This window comes from Dendrobates tinctorius, unplaced genomic scaffold, assembly GCF_039654945.1.
Source record: "Dendrobates tinctorius isolate UK_male_01 unplaced genomic scaffold, ASM3965494v1 ptg000011l, whole genome shotgun sequence".
Taxonomy (NCBI): Eukaryota; Metazoa; Chordata; class Amphibia; order Anura; family Dendrobatidae; genus Dendrobates; species Dendrobates tinctorius.
In genome coordinates this window covers 100294800-100314378 of record NW_027361679.1, presented here as the reverse complement: position 1 = coordinate 100314378, position 19579 = coordinate 100294800, and the positions used below count along the sequence as shown (strand labels likewise).

The window sequence follows — 19579 nt, the reverse complement described above, 5'->3', positions numbered from 1 at the left end:
TCGAGGGAGTTTCCGTCTTCATGCGTTGGAGAATTAGTAAGCTGCGAAAGGCCAAATGAGGAGGTTAGAGATAAAAGGTGAGTAGCAGATGGTGAGAGGGGAAGAGCAATGGGGATGTTGAAATCTCCCATGATGAGGGTAGGGATGTCACAGGAGAGAAAATGTGGAAGCCAAGTGGCAAAATGATCCAGGAACTGATGGGAGGGGCCGGGAGGACGATACACCACCGCCACTCGCATGGAGAAGGGGGTGTAGAGCCTGACGGCATGGACCTCAAAAGAAGGGAAGACAAGTGAGGGTACTTGAGGGATAACCTGAAAGGTACATTTTGGTGATAGGAGCAGACCAACGCCTCCACCAGCTCTATTGTCTGATCTTGGGGTATGAGAGAAGTGAAGCCCCCCGTATGAAAGAGCAGCAGCAGCGGTAGTGTCTGACTGCTGGATCCAGGTTTCAGTAAGAGCCAGGAGGTTAAGAGAATTAGAGAGGAAAAAGTCATGAATGAAGGAGAGTTTGTTACACACTGAGCGAGAATTCCAAAGTGCACAATTAAGAGAGACAGATGGCATGCAGGGAATATTAATAAGATTAGAGGGGTTTCTGAGTGTAGCAGTCGGGAGGTTTGACTTTCTATAAAATGGGGGACCAGGGTTGGGAGCAATGTCTCCTGCGACTAGGAGAAGGAGGATAGAAAGAGTGAGCAGATGGTTAAGTGATTTGTGAGAGCGTCTCTTATGTTGAATGGTGGGACTGACTGGATCTGTGCAGTTTAACAACGTGAAAAGAGCATGAGTGCTATACATAGGAGAGGAAAGAAGCGAGGGGCCAATGTGGATGGAGTGTAGAGAGTTAATGCCAGGGCGGTGGATGTGTGTGAATGCAGCAGCCAGGATATAAATTACACAAATGCATATGGTATATATTTGTTGTAATCCAAATGTACAGGGAGTAGATGTATATAAATGTATTACCTGTCTCCTGCCCTGTCTAACTGCCATGTTATAACTGCCAGTACTTTGATAAACTGTACTTGGATAAAGTGTGCAGAAATGCTATCCCCAAGCTATGTCTGAATATATAGCAGGATAAGACTTAGAACTTTTTTTTTTTTTTTTTTGGCTCTCTCTATTCTCGTTAATCAATCACACTAAATTGAGACACCAGGACCCAATAAAATGTTGTGGTCAAATAAACACATGTCCAGCACTACATGGATCATAAAGCACTTTGAAAAGTTTCTTGACCTCACAACAGAGTAAGTTGAAAAAAAACTATATACCATATATAAGCTTGCAGAGTTGAAAACACAGAGATAGCATTCAGAATTAACTGCTTGCTGACATTGAATGGAGACACAGGAGTGGATTCAGAGCAGAGATTGGAAAAGCTGGTTACCATATACTGTATAAGCTTGCAGAGTTGAAAACACAGAGATAGCATTCAGAATTAACTGCTTGCTGACATTGAATGGAGACACAGGAGTGGATTCAGAGCAGAGATTGGAAAAGCTGGTTACCATATATAAGCTTGCAGAGTTGAAAACACAGAGATAGCATTCAGAATTAACTGCTTGCTGACATTGAATGGAGACACAGGAGTGGATTCAGAGCAGAGATTGGAAAAGCTGGTTACCATATATAAGCTTGCAGAGTTGAAAACACAGAGATAGCATTCAGAATTAACTGCTTGCTGACATTGAATGGAGACACAGGAGTGGATTCAGAGCAGAGATTGGAAAAGCTGTTTACCTGTATGAAGAGAATAGAGATGCGTGTCACATTCATCCATGTTATAACTGCCAGTACTTTGATAAACTGTACTTGGTTAAAGTGTGCATAAATGCCCCCTGCATAAGACCAAACAACCTATTTAAAGGGACTCTCACCACAGAATGACTGTTTAAACTAAGTCTCCACATTTTGGATCGCCGAATCCAGAATGACCCAACCTATAAAAAAACTGTTAACTTCGTTTGTGCATACCGTAAAAAAACAAAAACGCAAAACACTTTTTCATCATACTGCCAAACAAAAAGTGGACTAAAACGCGTTCAAAAAGTCAATTAGAAATAAAAATGGTACCAATGAAAACTTCATCTTATACCGCAAAAAACAAGCTGCCATACAGCTCCATCAGTGGATAAATAAAAAAGTTATAGCTCTCAGAATAAAACGATGGAAAAACAATTTTATTTTCTATAACGTGGTATTTATTGTGTAAACGTGCCAAATCCTATAAATGTGGTATCACTGTAATCGTACTGACCCGAAGAATAAAAATCAATTTTACCACATGCAAAATGGCAATAAAAAAAATTCCTGATTTACTGTTTTTTGTTCATTCCGCCTCCCAAAAATATGAATAGAAAGCGATTTAAAAAATCACTTTTGAAGGTGCGCCGTGCGCGCCGAAATGCAACATGCTACGTTCGGTGCGCACAGGTGCACCTTCAAAAGTGCGCAGCACTCGCCAAAATCCTACTAGCGCACGGCCAGCGCACGATCTGCGCAACCTATGCTAAAGATAGGGTGCGCAGATCGCAAGCGTCCATGTGCGATAGTAGGCGGCGATGACCGGATGGGGCGGGCAGGGAGCCGGCAGGGGGCGGGGCTTAGCGGTGCCGTGCGCTGCGTTGAATTAACGCTAGTGTGAAACTAGCCTTACAAAGGTGAAAACTGGCTCTGGCACAAAAGGGTTAATCCTCAACGATCAATTATGTACAAATACCACACAAAAGACAAATGGTTTTATGCCCAAAGAAACGATGATAAATATAATTATTTCCTCTCTCACCCTAGCAAATCCCTACAGAGTGTCCCCACATGGCCGCAGAGATTGGCACTCCAACTCGAAATGCCACCCCCCGCTCACTGACAGTCGGCCCTGATAGATCCTATTAATTACTATACTTCATAATGATATAGACAAGACAGACCCATCAAATAGCATTACTTGAACCATCAAACAATTGGCAGGGCAAGGAAGGGGGAAACTCTGTAGGAATTTGCTAGGGTGAGAGACGAAACAATTATATTTATCACCATTTCTTTGGCCATAAAACCATTTGAATTTTGTACAGTATTTGTACTTAATTGATCGTTGAGGATTAATGTTACCGCCAATTATGGGGAATCTTCATTCAAAGGATACGATATCCATTACCATTCCTTCTTTCTATATCTTGACTGTTTGGGTTCATTTTTCTAATTTTTATTTTTAGGGGGATTTTTTATAAAAATAATATATTAAAAAGTTAAGTTTTAATCGGGTATATGTTTTTGTAAGGCCCGTATCTCTTCACCCGTATGGTGGATCTTTAATAAACAAAAAATGGCGTACTCAGGGTAGCGGCCAGGATAAAATAAGTCCAAAATGTGTCCACAGTCGCCCTACTGACAGTTCTTCTGGAAGCAGTTAAGAAGGGGTTTTGCTTTGAATTATCTTACATTGGAACAGTAGCTATCCCATATTATTTTTACATACACAGGACGCGTTTTGCTTTTAGTCTGTTCTTGTGACCTAGACTTGTCGATTGTTTTACATTTGTTTGTTATACATTTCTTTTTAGTGCAACTCTGGGTGGTTGGAAATTATCACTGGTACCTAAAGCAAAGCTTACATTTTGGGAGTGAAGAGAACAGCAGCGTTGTGTCTGTAGCGTGGGACCCTGAGATCTCGTACAGACTACATGTTGTGTGCTGTGGATGGCAGTACCTCTGTTATGACTGGACCTGGTGTACAGACCGCAGTGGTAGGCTGGGAACCGGAGCGCAGACTGATGTGGCTGTCATTGATGGTGGTAAGAATGTTTAAGAATTTTATTTGTCACTTTTGAATTAAACTATCACTATTTGGTTTTTCAAGGCATTGACCATTATTTGGACAACCCTGTCTGGATATCTAGGTCCCCCCCCCACTAAAATAATAACACATATACTCCCCTCAAGTGCTGGCGCCATTGTTGTGATGTCAGTATTAGCTTTTCTGGGGATTGCGTGACATTATCAAGCAATCCCTGCTGCCAATCCAGCGCTAGCTTCACTATCCCAGCCTTCGGACAAATCAAGATTGAGCAGGGGGTTGGACACGTTGACCCTTGAGGTCCCTTCCAACTCTTGACATTCTATGAAGATATCCGGAGGACGTGGGAACTGCTTCTTTGGATGTAAATTACGTACATAGGGCAGGAGAGTGATGCCAGCGCTGATTAGTGCGTGGATCGCGTGACTTACAGTGCTAACACTGCTGGAACTATGCTGGCGCAGGAGGTGAGAATAAATGTAATTCTTTTACTGGGGGGAAATAGGAATTCAGAAGAGGTTGTTCTAGTAGTGGGATAACCCCTTTAGCAATATGGAATTCATTCTGTAGTATATTACACTCTAGGTTGTGTGGTACAGTAAAGGGTGTTTTACTGGATGGGAGATATGTTTCTCCCAGCAGATTAATGTTAGGCCGGGTTTTTCCCTAAAGACAGGACGTGCGATGATGTCAGGGTCACATAATCAGCCCATGTGATGTCTATCTCACTGGTGGGAGGGGTTGGGCCCAATGTAATGGAGGTTGGTAATTGCCACAAGGTGTGTGTGTGTTTCTGGAAGCTACAGGAACTTGGCTACACTCAGCCTGAAAGCTTGTATACAGGGTCCCCATGCTGCAGGACTATAGCAGCAAGACTCAGAAGAACCCCGGGAATGGCACCTGGCGGAAGCCGCAGGACCTGGCAGCTGTTTAGTTAAGCCTGTCCTGTGAAAGGGGTGAGTCTGGGACCAGTGGTTCTCCAAGCTGGAGTCTGTGTATGGTTTTTCCTTATGTTCTGTTAACCCGCTGGTTACTAAGTGACATTAAACGACTTAAACTGGACTTTATGCCTGTGTGTTGCCTCGTTACTGCCGCCCGGCTATTACCTACCAGAGCGAATCCCTACAGTTGCTTTTGTAGTTTGTGAGTGTCTTTTATAGCTAATCTGTCTGTGTGATCAATGTATTGGGAATGATTATTTTTCAGTGACTGTAATCAGCATATTTTATCTTTTCGCTATAGATAAAGTTTTGGTGACCTGCTTTGGTCAGTCTGTGGTTCCTCCTCCAATGTGCACATTTCACATGCATTTCCCGCGTGCTGTGAGTGAAGTTGCTTTCCATCCAGATCCTGACAAGAGCAGTGACTTTGCCGTGCTTGATGCTGACAATTCCCTGTACATCTGCAGATATGGTCTGTAAAGAATTCTTTTATCAAATTGAAAGTTACATTTTTGTTAGCTACAATGTATAGATTTGAAAGTGTGTGTTCTTTTGTTCTTCAGGAATTGACTCCGTTAAGGATTGTAATGTAAAAGCAGTACCGGGAAGTGGGCATAAGCTAAACACTAAAATGCCAGTACCAGAAAAGCAATACAGGTAATGTTCTAGAGGTAATTACTTGTGTGTTAAAGGGAAACCTGTCTGCAGGATTGTACTCAGTAACCTACAGGCAGTGTCAGGTCAGTGCCATTATACTGATTAAAATGATACCTTGGGTGATGAAATCCATCTCGTGGTTGTTGTTCAATCTTTATTTTCAGTTAATGACATTCTTGTGCTCCGGGGCGGCCTGTGGGGGTCTTCATGTGGTACTCTGATTAGATATTCATCTATATGGATTCTGACAGGTCTCTGATCCCTCACTGACCTGCCCCCTATTTTACAAAATTACATATAGTGAGAAAAAAAGCACTTTCAACAGGCGGCTTGATCGCATGCATCTATAATTGCATTTAATAGTTTTATTTAGTCATACACATTTTTTCTGAAAAAAAATCTTCATGAAATGGCTCCAACCGCACCTGCGCAGTAGCATCTATCAGCAATCCGATACATGCTACTGTGCTGGCGCCTGCGCAGTATCATCTATCAGATTGCCGATAGATGCTACTGCGCAGGTGCGGCCGGTGCCAATTTGGAAAAGATTTTTTTTTTTCCAGAATAAATGTATGTTATTAAATAAAACAATTTAATGCATATTATAGATGCGATCATGCTACAGTGCAAGCGTTGCCCTCGCCGCCTGCCTGTTAAGTGTGATTTTGTTTTTCTTTCAATACATACAATAATCAGTATGTAAAATAGGGGGCAGGTCATGGAGGGATCAGTGACCGGTCATAAGCCATTCAGATGGATATGTAAGCAGAGCACCACATGAGGCCTCACTCACAGGCTGCCCCGAAGCACAAGAATCTTAACAACTGAAAACTATAAATAAAGATTAAACAACCTCAAGATGGATTTCATCAACCAAGGTATCATTTTAATCCGTATAACAGCACCGACCTGACAGTGTGTGTAAGTTACTCAGCACAATCCTGCTGACAGGTTCCCTGTAAGAAAAACTGCTCTCGAGACCTGTGTCTCAACTGACAGAGGAGCTGTATCATGAGCACACATACGTCAGTGAGCCGAGGAGGAGAGCTGTGACATCAGATAAAAATATATATTCTCGGCTGACTGCACACAAAGGATTTTTTTCTTTAGCAGGAGTCCCCTGTGCTGAGTCAGTTTTGGCTCATTTTTTAACCGTGCCTCTCAGGAGGCCATGCGCTTTCTTGCTAAGCTTCCACCTGCTGTCAGCAAAGCCACATCTCTAGTTGGACAATGTGTCAGAAAGTGTCTAAAACACATAATAAATAAGGTGCAAGTAATGAAAGATTTTTTACTATTATTATGAGACTGAATTGTAGTGCATTAGTTTGATACCGTAATTCTCTTTCAGTCATTTAGAATTAATCATTAATAGCAAAAATATTTTTTTAATGAATTGACAATGGAAAGTGACATAAAATAACAAGAATACTAAATCAATTGCAGATATTTTGTTCTTAGGTCAAATTTTTTTTTCCTAATTGTCTGACATATAGTCGTGTATAGACTCCATGAAAATAGTATAAGAATATACAGGAAAAATATATATCTTTGTAGCGTGTTAGCCACGTCATTTGCCTTATCCATTGGATTATTCCTGTGTCCTGTTGTGTATCAGCTTGTGATTCTTCAGATTTTGTGTTATTCTATGCCCGATGAAGAGACCTGAGTAGTCTCAAAAGCTTGCAGTTTGTTACCACTTTTCAGTTAGCCATTATAACGTATCAACCACTGAGGACTCTCAAATTTTAATATTTTATAGTAATACAGAAATGAAGCAGAGACTAAATGGAGAACTGATTCTCTTGTTGGGAATCCAAAAAGGAATAATTTCAGTAGACGAGTGAAAGGAGACAGATATGCTTGTAGTGACTGGTTGTCAGATCAAAATACTTACAAAAACATTTATTTTATTTTTACATCAGTTTTCTTCAAATTAGATGATTTTTCTGTTTTTAGAGTTCAAGTTCCATCACGTAGCCCACATCCCCTCTGCTTCCGCCACCTCACATGGGTGCAGGATGACACTTTTTTGGTTGTAAGTCAAGGGGAGAGCTCCAGTCAATCAACTATTTACCACATTAAGATCGCAGTGGATGGTCAGACGGTTGATGTCCCGTATGTAAACACTTTGTTTCTATGCTATACCCTATAGCACTGTATAAATATTATGTATTTTATCGTGATTCTATATATGTATCTTTCATTTTAAGAAAACCTGCTGTATCTCTTAATGGGCATATAATTAGTGTGTTCTATAACACAAAGACCAAGACATGTGCTCTACAAACAGCCAGTGGACAAATCTGGAAGTATCTTTGGGGTGAGTACCTGACAGCAATTTTATTAGGAATGAGAAATATGCTGTTTAGCTATACCAGTCCTATCTATCTATCTATCTATCTATCTATCTATCTATCTATCTATCTATCTATCTATCTATCTATCTGCAGTTGTGCTCAAAAGTTTACATACCCCTGCAGAATTTTTGCTTACTTGGCCTTTTTTTAAGGAATATGAATGATAACACCAAAACTTTTTCTCCACTCATAGTTAGTGGTTGGGTGAAGCCATTTATTGTCAAACTACTGTGTTTTCTCTTTTAAATTATAATGACAACCCAAAACATCCAAATGACGCTGATCAAAAGTTTACATACCTCATTTCTTAATACTGTGTATTGCCCCCTCTAACATCAATGACAGCTTGAAGTCTTTTGTGGTAGTTGTGGATGAGGTTCTTTATTTTCTCAGATGGTAAAGCTGCCCACTCTTCTTGGCAAAAAGCCTCCAGTTCCTGTAAATTCCTGAGCTGTCTAGCATGAACTGCGTGCGTGAGATCTCTCCAGAGTGGTTCAATGATATTGAGGTCAGGAGACTGAGATGGCCACTCAAGAACCTTCACTTTGTTCTGCTGTAGCCAATGACAGGTCGACTTGGCCTTGTCTTTTGGATCGTTGTCATGTTGGAACGAAGTACGTTCCATGCTCAGATTAAGGGCAAATTTGCCTCCAGTATTTGCTGATAACGGGCTGCATTCTTCTTTTCTTCAACTTTGACCACGTTTCCTGTGCCTTTGTAGCTTACACATCCCCAAAACATCAGTGATCCACCTGCGTGCTGTACAGTTGGAATAGTGCTCTTTTCATCATAGGTCTTTTTGATCCCTCTCCAAATGTAATGTTAAGGGTATGTGCACACGTTGCGGATTTGGCTGCGGATTCGGCCCTGCGGATCCGCAGCAGGTTTCCATGCGGTGTGCAGTACCATGTAAACCTATGGAAAACAAAAACCGCTGTGCACATGCTGCGGAAAATTCCTAGCTGAAACGCAGCGGTTTATTTTCCGCAGCATGTCAATTCTTTGTGCAAATTCCACAGTGTTTTTACACCTATTCCATTATAAGAATCCACAGGTGTAAAAACGCAGGCCAAATCCTCACAAAATCTGCAGAAAATCCGCAGGAAATCTGCACTAAATACGCAGGTAAAACAAAGGTTATTTTATCTGCAGATTCTGCGCGGAAAAATCCGCACACGAATCCGCAACGTGTGCACATACCCTAATGGTTGTGTCCAAAAAGTTTTTTCATTTTGGTCTCATCACTCCAAATTACCTTGTTCCAGAAGTTTTGTCTCTGTGCTGTTTTGCATATTGTAGGCAAGATACTTTGTGGCATTTGCGCAGTAATGGCTTTCTTCTGGTAACTTGACCATGCAGCCCATTTTACTTCAAGTGCCTCCTTACTATGCATCTTGAAACAGCCACATCGCTAGTTTTCAGAGAGTCCAGCATTTCAGCTGATGTTATTTGTGGGTTTTTCTTTGCATCCCAAACAATTTTCCTGGCAGTTCTGAACAAAATTTTCAGAGCCCCTGATTTTCTATTTGTTAATCACAGTTTGAATGCTGCTGACTGGCATTATCAATTCCTTTGATCTCTTTTTGTGTCCCTTTCCTGTTTTATACAGTTCAACTACTTTTTCCCATAGATTTGTTCACAATTCTTTTCCTTTCCCCATGATTCGCAATCCAGAAACGTCAGTGGCTGGATGAAAGATGCAAGAGTCTGTCTGGATCCCAGAAACTCACTCAGCTTTTATGCACACACTGATTACAAGCAAACAGGTCACAGGTGAGGATGTTACCTTTAGTAGCCATTCAAACCCATTTGTGTCAACTTCTGTGCATGTTATCAGGCCAAAATTACCAGGGTATGTGAACTTTTGATCAGGGTCATTTAGATGTTTTGGATTGTCGTTATGATTTAAAAAAAGAAAACACAGTAGTTTAACAATAAATGGCTTCACTCAACCACTAACCAGGAGTGGATAAAATGTTTTGGCGTTGTCATTCATATTCTGGGCAAAAATTCCAAGAAAGCAAAAATTCCTGCTGGGTGTGTAAACTTTTGAGCACAACTGTATCTATATACTGTCATCTGCACACTTAATCATTGGCCTGGTTTATCATCCTTTCTCCTTTTTCTTTTTTATTTTTTTATTTAATTGTCAATTTTTTTAATTTTCTTCTCCATGAAACCTAAGTGCTATTTAGATTTTGAAATTGTACCCCTGTTTGTCAGTTTTTGGGTGAAATATTAATATATAATACTCGCTAACCCTGTTGTGCCCAATTCTTAAAGCTAAGATCAGTACACTCTATCACTCAGTGGTATTATGTTTGAATATGTCCAATATCTTAATATTTCAGAGCCCCCAGCGCCTGTCCTAGAGCCATGGAAGGATGCACTGGGCCAAGATGTAAAGTTTCAACAATCTTGTATTCAAACTGCCATCACAGAAATAAATGGAGAGGTACAGTGATACAATGCTTGACTTTATTAAGCTGTAAACTAGTTTTTATAAACTACTAGCTGAAGAGCCCGGCGCTGCCTGGGCATAGTAACTAACTGTGGTTAGTTATAACAAATTATAATTATCCTCCATCCCATAGTCCCGTGCCCATATACCCATCATACATATCCACGATCCCATAGGCCCGTGCCAATATACCCATCATACATATCCTCCATCCCATAGCGAGTGCCCATATACCATCACACATCCTCCATCCCATAGTCCCATGCCCATATACCCATCATACATATCCTCCATCCCATAGTCCCGTACCCATATACCCATCATACATATCCACGATCCCATAGGCCCGTGCCAATATACCCATCATACATATCCTCCATCCCATAGCGAGTGCCCATATACCATCACACATCCTCCATCTCATAGTCCCATGCCCATATACCCATCATGCATATCCTCCATCCCATAGTCCCGTGCCCATATACCCATCACACATCCTCCATCCCATAGTCCCGTGCCCATATACCCGTCATACATATCCTCCATCCCATAGTCGAGTGCCCATATACCCGTCACACATCCTCCATCCCATAGTCCGGTGCCCACATACCCATCACACATCCTCCATCCCATAGTCAACCATTATGACATCATAATGAGGGGCGGGGCTTGATACACACACAAACTTTTTCCCCATTATGTAGATAGGGGCAAAATTGTTAGGTGAATTGGAACGCGCGGGGTTAAAATTTCGCCTCACAACATAGCCTATGATGCTCTCGGGGTCCAGACGTGTGACTGTGCCAAATTTTGTGGCTGTAGCTGCGACGGTGCCGATGCCAATCCCGGACGGACACACACACACACACACACACACACACACACACACACACACACATATTGAGCTTTATATATTAGATGGTATGTTAGAGATTACAATGCCTGTTAACAGTAGATATTCTACAGACTTTAGTAGTGTACTCCAAAATTCAGCATGGTAGCGTTCACTAGAGTGCCTGTAGGTTTGTTCAAAGTTACTTTTAAGGAGGTTTTACTACAATAAAAAACACATCCTATCTACATGATCTTGGTAAAATACTAGACTTCTCAAATAGGATTCTACACCATAAATGCCCCCTTTTTGTACATCAGGCATTTTTGATTCGTGGTCTTCTAACTGTATAGTTTGTCCACTAGCTTACGTCTCGTTCTGTGGCCGAGCAAGCATAGATGACATCTGTACTTGATGGAGAGGGCACATATTGTTCACATAGACCCAGGCAGTCTATACAGTTTTCATATCGGGCCGTCCTACTCGTGGCTGAGCAGGCCATTTCACTATTGTAAGTGTCTCTCATTACTATGTGCCATCCATTTGGAGCGCTCATATGATACTAAGACACAGTGCTGTTTTATGCAGCTGTTGGGGGCGCTATGACCGAACTCATTGATCTGTGACTTCTTGCTTGCAAGTACAATAAGTGAAGAAGTGATCACTGTGTTCTCTTTGCCATACTGCAGGTAGACAGGTGCATCCAACTTTTCTGTGTGCCTGCATCATATGAATGCTCTGACTGGCACATAGAAATAAGCGCTGCTTACAACGGTGCACTGTTCTGCTTGGCCCGGGGAAAGCCTGCTATGAGAACGGCGCTATCTTTTTCGGTCCATGTGAACAAGTTTTCTCTTTCTGAAAATTCATGAATTGCTTCTCTTCAGTTGGGTAATATTATCAAATGGTGAAACCTCTGGGAATCGGTAAAGCTTTATGTTCTCTACAGGCATCGCCATTAATGATGGGCAAACCTGGACAGGAAAGTTCAGGGTGTATAACAAACACCTACTGTTCAGGCACATACTTCTTCAGGAAGTCTGTGTTACTATTTGGGTTTGGTACTCCGAACATTGGGTTTTTCCCACGCTGTCTTCTGCAGCGGCTCTGATCAACGGTATTAGAACTGCGGTTCATCTGACAGCCAGCAGCTGTGTCCAGCAGTATAGAAGCTTACCTTCGGTAAATCACGCTGTGATTTGACAGCGTGGGAACCACAGCTTTCTAACCGCCAGTAATAGTCTCACCACCAATCAGAGGCAGTGTTTGCAGCGATGTCATGCAGATGACATTCACTTGGGACAAGGCTGTATTACTAGATTGTATATTTAGTACAATCTGTTGGTGCATGGAACGTTGTAAACAAGGAGACCCTTAAGGCTATGTGCACACACTGCAGATTCACCCGCAGATTTGTATCTGCGGATACGCAGGTAAAACCGCAGGTAAAATGACCTGCGGATTTGCCTGCGGTTTGCCACCTGGACAATGGAATAGGTGGCAAACCGCAGCGGAATCCGCAGAAAGAATTGACATGTCAATTCTTTCTGCACATTCAAAACCGCAGCTTTTCCGCAGTTGAAAAACCGCAGCATGTGCACAGCGGATTGTAAGTCACATAGACTTACATTGTACTGTACACTGTCTGCAGAACTGCTGCAGATCCGCAGCAGCCAAATCCGCAGCAGAATCCGCAGCATGTGCACATAGCCTTAATCAGGAACGTTGCTGAAAGCTTGATCTCACAGATCTAATATTTTTGAAGATATTTATATATACTTTATATTAGTAGGTGTTCATGTTAACTGTGTGAATGCTAGTTTGTGAAAGAATCTCTTTTGGTTATTGCAATTTTATTGTAAGCATCTCTTTAAAGGGAATCTGTCACCCTTTTTAGCCCCTATTAGCTGCCGGCATAGACATCGGGGGCTTATCTACAGCATTCTGTAGTGCTGTAGATAAGCCCCCGATGTAACCTGAAAGAGAAGAAAAAACACGTTATATTATACTCATGGAGGTGGGCGGTCCGGTCCGAAGGTTGTCGCCGTCCAGCGCCTCCTTTCTTCATGCGGTGACGTCCTCTTCTCCCGTCATGTAATGGCTCCGGCGCAGGCACACTGCTCTGCCCTGTTGAGGGCAGAGCAGAGTCCTGCAGTGTGCAGGCGTCGGGAGAGGTCCGGCGCCTGCGCACTGCAGAATTCTGCTCTGCCCTCAACAGGGCAGAGCAGTGCGCCTGCGCCGGAGCCATTACAGGACGGGAGAAGAGGACGTCATCGCATGAAGAAGGGACGGCGACACCCTTCGAACCGGACCGCCCACCTCGGTGAGTATAACGTGTTTTTCTTCTCTTTCAGGTTACATCGGGGGCTTATCTACAGCATTACAGAATGCTGTAGATAAGCCCCTGATGTCTATGCCGGCAGCTAATAGGGGCTAAAAAGGGTGACAGATTCCCTTTAAGTAACTTCTATTTTATCTAGATGTTGGTAGATTGTGCCTCTTCTCATTCTAGTTAACCCAGGTGACTGTTAGCTGTTTTTTGAATACTTTTACGAAAAACATCATTTGATATCACATAATGACATACCGTAGTTACATAGGTTAAAAAAAGAAAATTATCCACCAAGTTCAACTTTTCCATTGCAGGAAGTTGTTTTGGGCATTACCGATAGATCCCGTTTATTCATCAATAATTTGGTGGTAAGTGTTTTTCATTTTAGTTTTATAACTTTAAATGGAATCTGTAAGCAGATTTTAGCTACCCCAGCTGAGAGCAGCATGATGTAGAGGCAGAGACTCTGATTCCAGCTATTACTTACTGTGCTGCTTTCTGCAATTTAGATAAAATATCTGCTTTATCTGCTGCAGATCTACTAGCTTCCTGAATGCTGAGCTCTGTATAACACACACACACCTGATTATCAGCTTTCTGCCTACAGTGGCTTGTGAATAAGCAGCCCAGTAAGTGACAGATCTTTGGAGACCAGGTCTGTTCCTCTACATTATGCTGCTCTCAGATTAGGTGGCAAAACCTGTTTCTTCTTATTGATTTACTTGTTTGCACTCTACATTTATACATTGTAATGTGCTTATGTGCCAGGTGGCTACAAATATCACATCTTTTGCTATATATGAGGACTTCCTGCTGTTAACTACCCACTCTCATACCTGCAGATGTGTATCATTGAGAGATCAATCTGTGAAAGGTAAGCTTTTCTAACTTCTCTCTGGCAGACCATAAATAACATAAGCTACCTCTGGGTAAATCTGACATGGAGAAGGACTTGGGAATCCTAGTTAATGATAAACTTACCTGGAGCAGCCAGGGCCAGGCAGAGGCTGCCAAGGCAAACAGGATCATGGAGTGCACTAAAAGAGGTCTGGATACACATGATGAGAGCATTATACTGCCTCTGTACAAATCTCTGGTTAGACCGCACATGGAGTATTGTGTACAGTTTTGGGCACCAGTGATCAGGAAGGATATAATGGAACTAGAGTGAGTACAAAGGAGGGTAACAAAATTAATAAAGGGGATGAGGGAACTACAATAACCAGAGAGATTAGCAAAATTAGGATTATTTAGTCTAGAAAAAAGACGACTGAGGGGCGATCTAATAACCATGTATTAGTATATAAGGGGACAATACAAATATCACTCCATGGATCTGTTTATACCAAGGAAGGTGACGGTCCCAAGGGGGCATTCTCTGCGTCTGGAGAGGAGAAGATTTTTCCATCAACATAGAAGAGGATTCTTTACTGTTAGGGCAGTGAGAATCTGGAATTCCCTGCCTGAGGAGGTGGTGATGGCGAACTCAGTCCAGGGGTTCAAGAGAGGCCTGGATGTCTTCCTGGATCGTAACAATATTGTATCTTACAGTGATTAGGTTCTTTAGAAGGACGTAGATTTGGGGATTTAATCTGACGGAATATAGGTTGAACTGGATGGGCAAATGTCTTTTTTCGGCCTATGTTACTATGCTATATCTTATTATTGAGCTTGCTATACTAATCGGGTCGTATACAATATGTTGCATTGAGCCTTTGATTTTGGGCAATCTTCAGAAATAATGAACAAACTTGACTGTCTCGATTCTCCAATTGTTCATTGTAGCACTAGAAGCACTCCTGAGTGGCACATCAAACACCATCGATGAGACTGTTCGCAAAGTGGAGCGAGGATCTCGCATTGTTACTGTGGTTCCGCAGGATACCAAAGTCATCGTACAGGTCAGCTAGCATTTCGTTAAGCTACAGACATTTCTCTGGAGAACAGTAACCAGAACAGTGACATAAATTACACCATCTTTAACTTGTCCTCAATAGTAATATTTTCTGTGTTCTTGAAATAATCACTAATAACTTGTCCAGTCCTGCTCCTCACCAGCTTGCTTCATTGGAATGCATTGGTAAGGAGTGCAGAAGAGGCACCATGATGTCACCACTGTGGAAACATTTTCACACAGAGCCACAATACTTTTGTTCCATTTGGGACACAGTACTACAGAGAGCGGTTCTTGAAGGGGGTGTCTCAATTTTTTATATGGTTGATATTGCAAGGTGCTTGTAAAAACAATCAAGTTTGCAATTTACCTCTTAATGGAGGGATTTTTAGTTGTACAGTGTACAGCTCACCTGCAGTCTCAGAGTGACTCCACTTGTAGGTGCTCATGCCACTATGAAGATAGCCAGCCTCAGACTCCCTGAGCTTCTACCATGTTGTAAAGCGAAAGCTGCCTCTGCTTGCGATCGGGCCAGTGGCCCAATTATCCTTCTGACCCAAACTGCCAATTTTCTGGCGTAAGACTTCAGTTTGCTCCGGAAGAAAAGAAGATGAGACTAAGCCTTTAGGCTGTGTGCCCACGATGCGATTTTTAAGCGTTTTTGCCGCGATTTTTGGCGCGAAAACGCAGTGAAAACGTTTAAAAATCGTGTACAGAACGCCCCCCATGCATTCCTATGGCATTCCGCACATGCTGTGCTAATGCTGCGCTTTTTTCCGCGGCGGGATCGCATCGCGGAAAAAATCGCAGCATGCTCATTCTTTTGTGCGGAATCGCAAAGAACTTCCGCGATTCCGCACCCATAGGAATGCATGAGAATCGCTTACTTCCCGCATGTGGCTATGCCCACCATGCGGGAAGTTAAGCGTCTCATGTGCGGTTGGTACCCATGGTGTGGAGGAGAGGAGACTGTCCTCCAGGCCCTGGGTACCATACCCCTGTAAAAAAAAAGGATAAAAAATAAAAAATCGGTGTATATTTACCTTCCGGCATCCCGCGCTGCATTCCCGGCCTCAGCGTTCCCAGTAATGCCTTGCGGCAAGGCCCTGTAATGACGTAGTCTCGCGTAACTCCAGCGGTCTCGCGAGATCGCTATATCAACGCGAGGCTACGTAATGACAGGTCTCGCAAGGCATTACTGGGAACGCTGAGGCCCGGGAATGCAGCGCGGGATGCCGGAAGGTAAATATACACCGATATTTTTTTTTTTTTTTTTTAGCATTTTAACATTCTATCTTTTACTATTGATGCCGCATAGGCGGCCTCAATAGTAAAAACCTGGTCACACTTGTCAAACACTATGTTTGACGAGTGTGACCAACCTGTCAATCACTTTCCAAGCGATGCTTCAAATCGCTTGGAAAGTGCTTGAATATTGCACACGAAAATCGCGGCAAAATCGCGATCATAATCGCGGTGAAATCGCGCGGGAAAAAAACGTGCGATTTCTGGGAAGGAGTCCGGTTTTTGGTGTGCGTTTTAACACGCAACGTGGGCCCATAGCCTTAAAGGGGTTTTCCACTACAAAGATATTGATGACCATAAGATAGGTCATCAGTTACAGATCAGTGGGGGTCTGACAGCCAGCACCCCCCACCAATTAGCTGTGAACAGCTCTGACAGTCAGACAGTGTAATAGCTGGGTACAGCACGTCAGGTCCTATTCACTTGAATAGCATCTGATCTGCAGTACCTGTGAGCGGCCAATAAACAGTGTGACAGAGCTAGTAACAGCTCATCTATGGGACTGCTGGGTGTCGGACCCCCACCGATTTTATATAATTGACCGATCCTATAGATAGGTAATCAATATCTGAGTAATAAAATATCAATGGAATAACAGACTGATCAAAGGAAGAAGCAGCTAATAAAAGGTTATACCCAAATCAAACATTTAAAGCAGATTCACATGATATGCCTTGTCTAATAGTCATAGGTCCCACCACTGGCACTTGTACCTTTTGCCAAGAATGGGATTTTTTAACTATATATTAAAGGGGTTGTCCACTACTTGTAAACCCCTTCATAAGCACTATGTTTCCTCCAACTAAAGTGAAAACTGGCTCTAGTGGGCCTCGCATGACAATCAGCGGCTGCTTACTGTCCCATCTTCTTAGGACAAATCAAAAGCTGCTGCAGCTCTGACTTCCTCCAGATGTCAGTTACATCCGAGTAGTGGACAGCCCCTTTAACATTATTTTTTTATTTGAAATATGTAAATGTTTAAAATATGTTTTTGTTGTGTTTTTTTTTTACATATTTTTTTATTAATTTTTCATTTACAGATGCCACGGGGTAACTTAGAAACTATTCATCACAGGGCCCTTGTTTTGGCACAAATCCGCAAATGGCTAGACAAGTGAGTGATTTTAAAGCATTATAGGTCATATTTAACAAAAACTATATTAGTTTTGTGTAACACCTGCTTCATTTTACTTTGTCTGCTTTTGATAACACATCTATAATAGACTAGTGCTCAAATTGTTTGATACTTTTTTTCTCTGTTACTTTTGATGTATCTTGAAAGTGTAAATTCAGGCTGAAACAACTTTCATGGAGTGGGTGCAAATGGATAAGGCTTGTAGAGGGCACCAGTCTCACAGATTGTTTTTCATTTTAGTGTAGGGACTCACAAGACACTGTGGACCCTTGACGTAGGTTGCGAACTTGCGTATTTTGGCCAAAATATTGACCAACACCTTGTATATTTTTTCTTTTTCTTTTCTTAGTTGCATGTTTTTGATCTTTTGCAGGGTTCAGCCAGGCCCTTTAGTGTTGGCTGTGGGAATTGAGGGGTGTACTTCTATTTAGTGCCTGGCGGCCCGCTTCATCTGTTAGTAAGGGTGTCACTAATAAGCTGTATGTCAGATACTGTGCACTTTACTTATCTGTGTGATTAGCCTCTATACAAGCCTAATTTGTGCACATTTATAATACCAGCTGGGACCCGGTGATCATCCTGTATGGAATAAGGTATCAAGCCCCCTTTTTTTCTGTTTGATACACCCCAAAGGGCCTTCTATATTTTTCTCCTTATGAGCCTCCAGGACTGGTTGAGGGGAAACGCGTTGGGACTGTGACCATCAGGAGATGTGAACCATGGATATACATGTTCATTTCCTCTGCTCTGTACTCTATAATTTAGAAGAGTTAGTCATATAGATTTCTCCCTACGTAAAGATGAACTGGAATTTTTTCTGGTGTCTGTTAATATACGCAGCCAATTAGGTACTCCATTAAGGCCACTCAACATTTAGTGGGGGCATGATGACGTTTATTAGGATTAGGATGCCAACTCCTGTGCAAAAGTAGGGAGTGACAAAATAGGGGTTTGAAAGGGCAAGAATCAGCTCTTCCAGGGGTCTCTGTGTCCTGTACCTCAGTTACATTTTCTATATTCTCTATATGGATTCTCTTTTTCATTGGAGTCTGCGGCAGCCTGCAGTCCATTAGCATTGTGACCTGGTGTTGGTGCAGATTATGATTCTAATACTATTTGGGGACTTTTTTTTCTTACATTTTTTTTTCTACAATTATGGACTACAGTCCAAACTAACTGTCACACGGACAGACATACCGGTGAATCTGGTGCTGCCGCCAAGGCGCTCAATAGATAAGGGGGTGGCATTGTGCGCTATGATGAACAATAGGTTTGCAAATGGCCCATATGCTGTTCTTGCTCTTTTTTGTCTGTGTCCAGCAGTGTACTGTATACTGTTATTACTGCTGTGGAAGAGAGATGGATGGGACGGACAGATGAGCACAGTGATTCCGACAAGGGAACAAAGAATTACAGCATATGCTCAGCCATACAAATAACAAGAACAATGGCTATGTTATAGGGCACCATCCTTGAAATAAAGCTTAACTATCCTTGTAACTATTCAATATTGTTATTAGAAGTACATTTTCAAAATTTCAAAAGTATAAATATGATCACGGCCCAACTACTTTAAAGATTCCCCAAATCTGTCATCTGGTAAGGGCTACTGCATATACAGTTTAATTCTTATACCATTTTTAGTACTTTTTTGAAGCACTCACCTCTAGAAGACAGCAGTGATGTTGTATCAACTGTCATATGTCAGAGCAATAGACTAGCCAGACCCAACACAACCTTGGCTGACATTAGTACACTAAAAACCCAATAATTCCCAAAAATCTAAAACTTTTTGTGTAAAATGGTTAAAAATAGGTCAGATTAATTGTGAAAAAAACACCAATGGAAACCATTTAATAAAAGG

General features: G+C 42.0%; 1 protein-coding gene across 5 annotated transcripts in view; it reads left to right on the top strand.

Moving 5' to 3' along the window:
* The window catches only part of ELP1 (elongator acetyltransferase complex subunit 1), a 170169-nt gene that overhangs the window by 89747 nt on the left and 60843 nt on the right, over window positions 1-19579 (top strand). For all 5 annotated transcript variants that reach the window (XM_073545308.1, XM_073545338.1, XM_073545315.1 and 2 more), the window contains exons 11-20: window positions 3569-3799; window positions 5044-5214; window positions 5306-5399; window positions 7356-7514; window positions 7610-7719; window positions 10108-10211; window positions 13696-13749; window positions 14150-14255; window positions 15167-15282; window positions 17621-17694. In XM_073545308.1, the coding sequence (XP_073401409.1) occupies window positions 3569-3799; window positions 5044-5214; window positions 5306-5399; window positions 7356-7514; window positions 7610-7719; window positions 10108-10211; window positions 13696-13749; window positions 14150-14255; window positions 15167-15282; window positions 17621-17694 (1219 nt within the window). The remainder of the gene's footprint in view (window positions 1-3568; window positions 3800-5043; window positions 5215-5305; window positions 5400-7355; window positions 7515-7609; window positions 7720-10107; window positions 10212-13695; window positions 13750-14149; window positions 14256-15166; window positions 15283-17620; window positions 17695-19579) is intronic.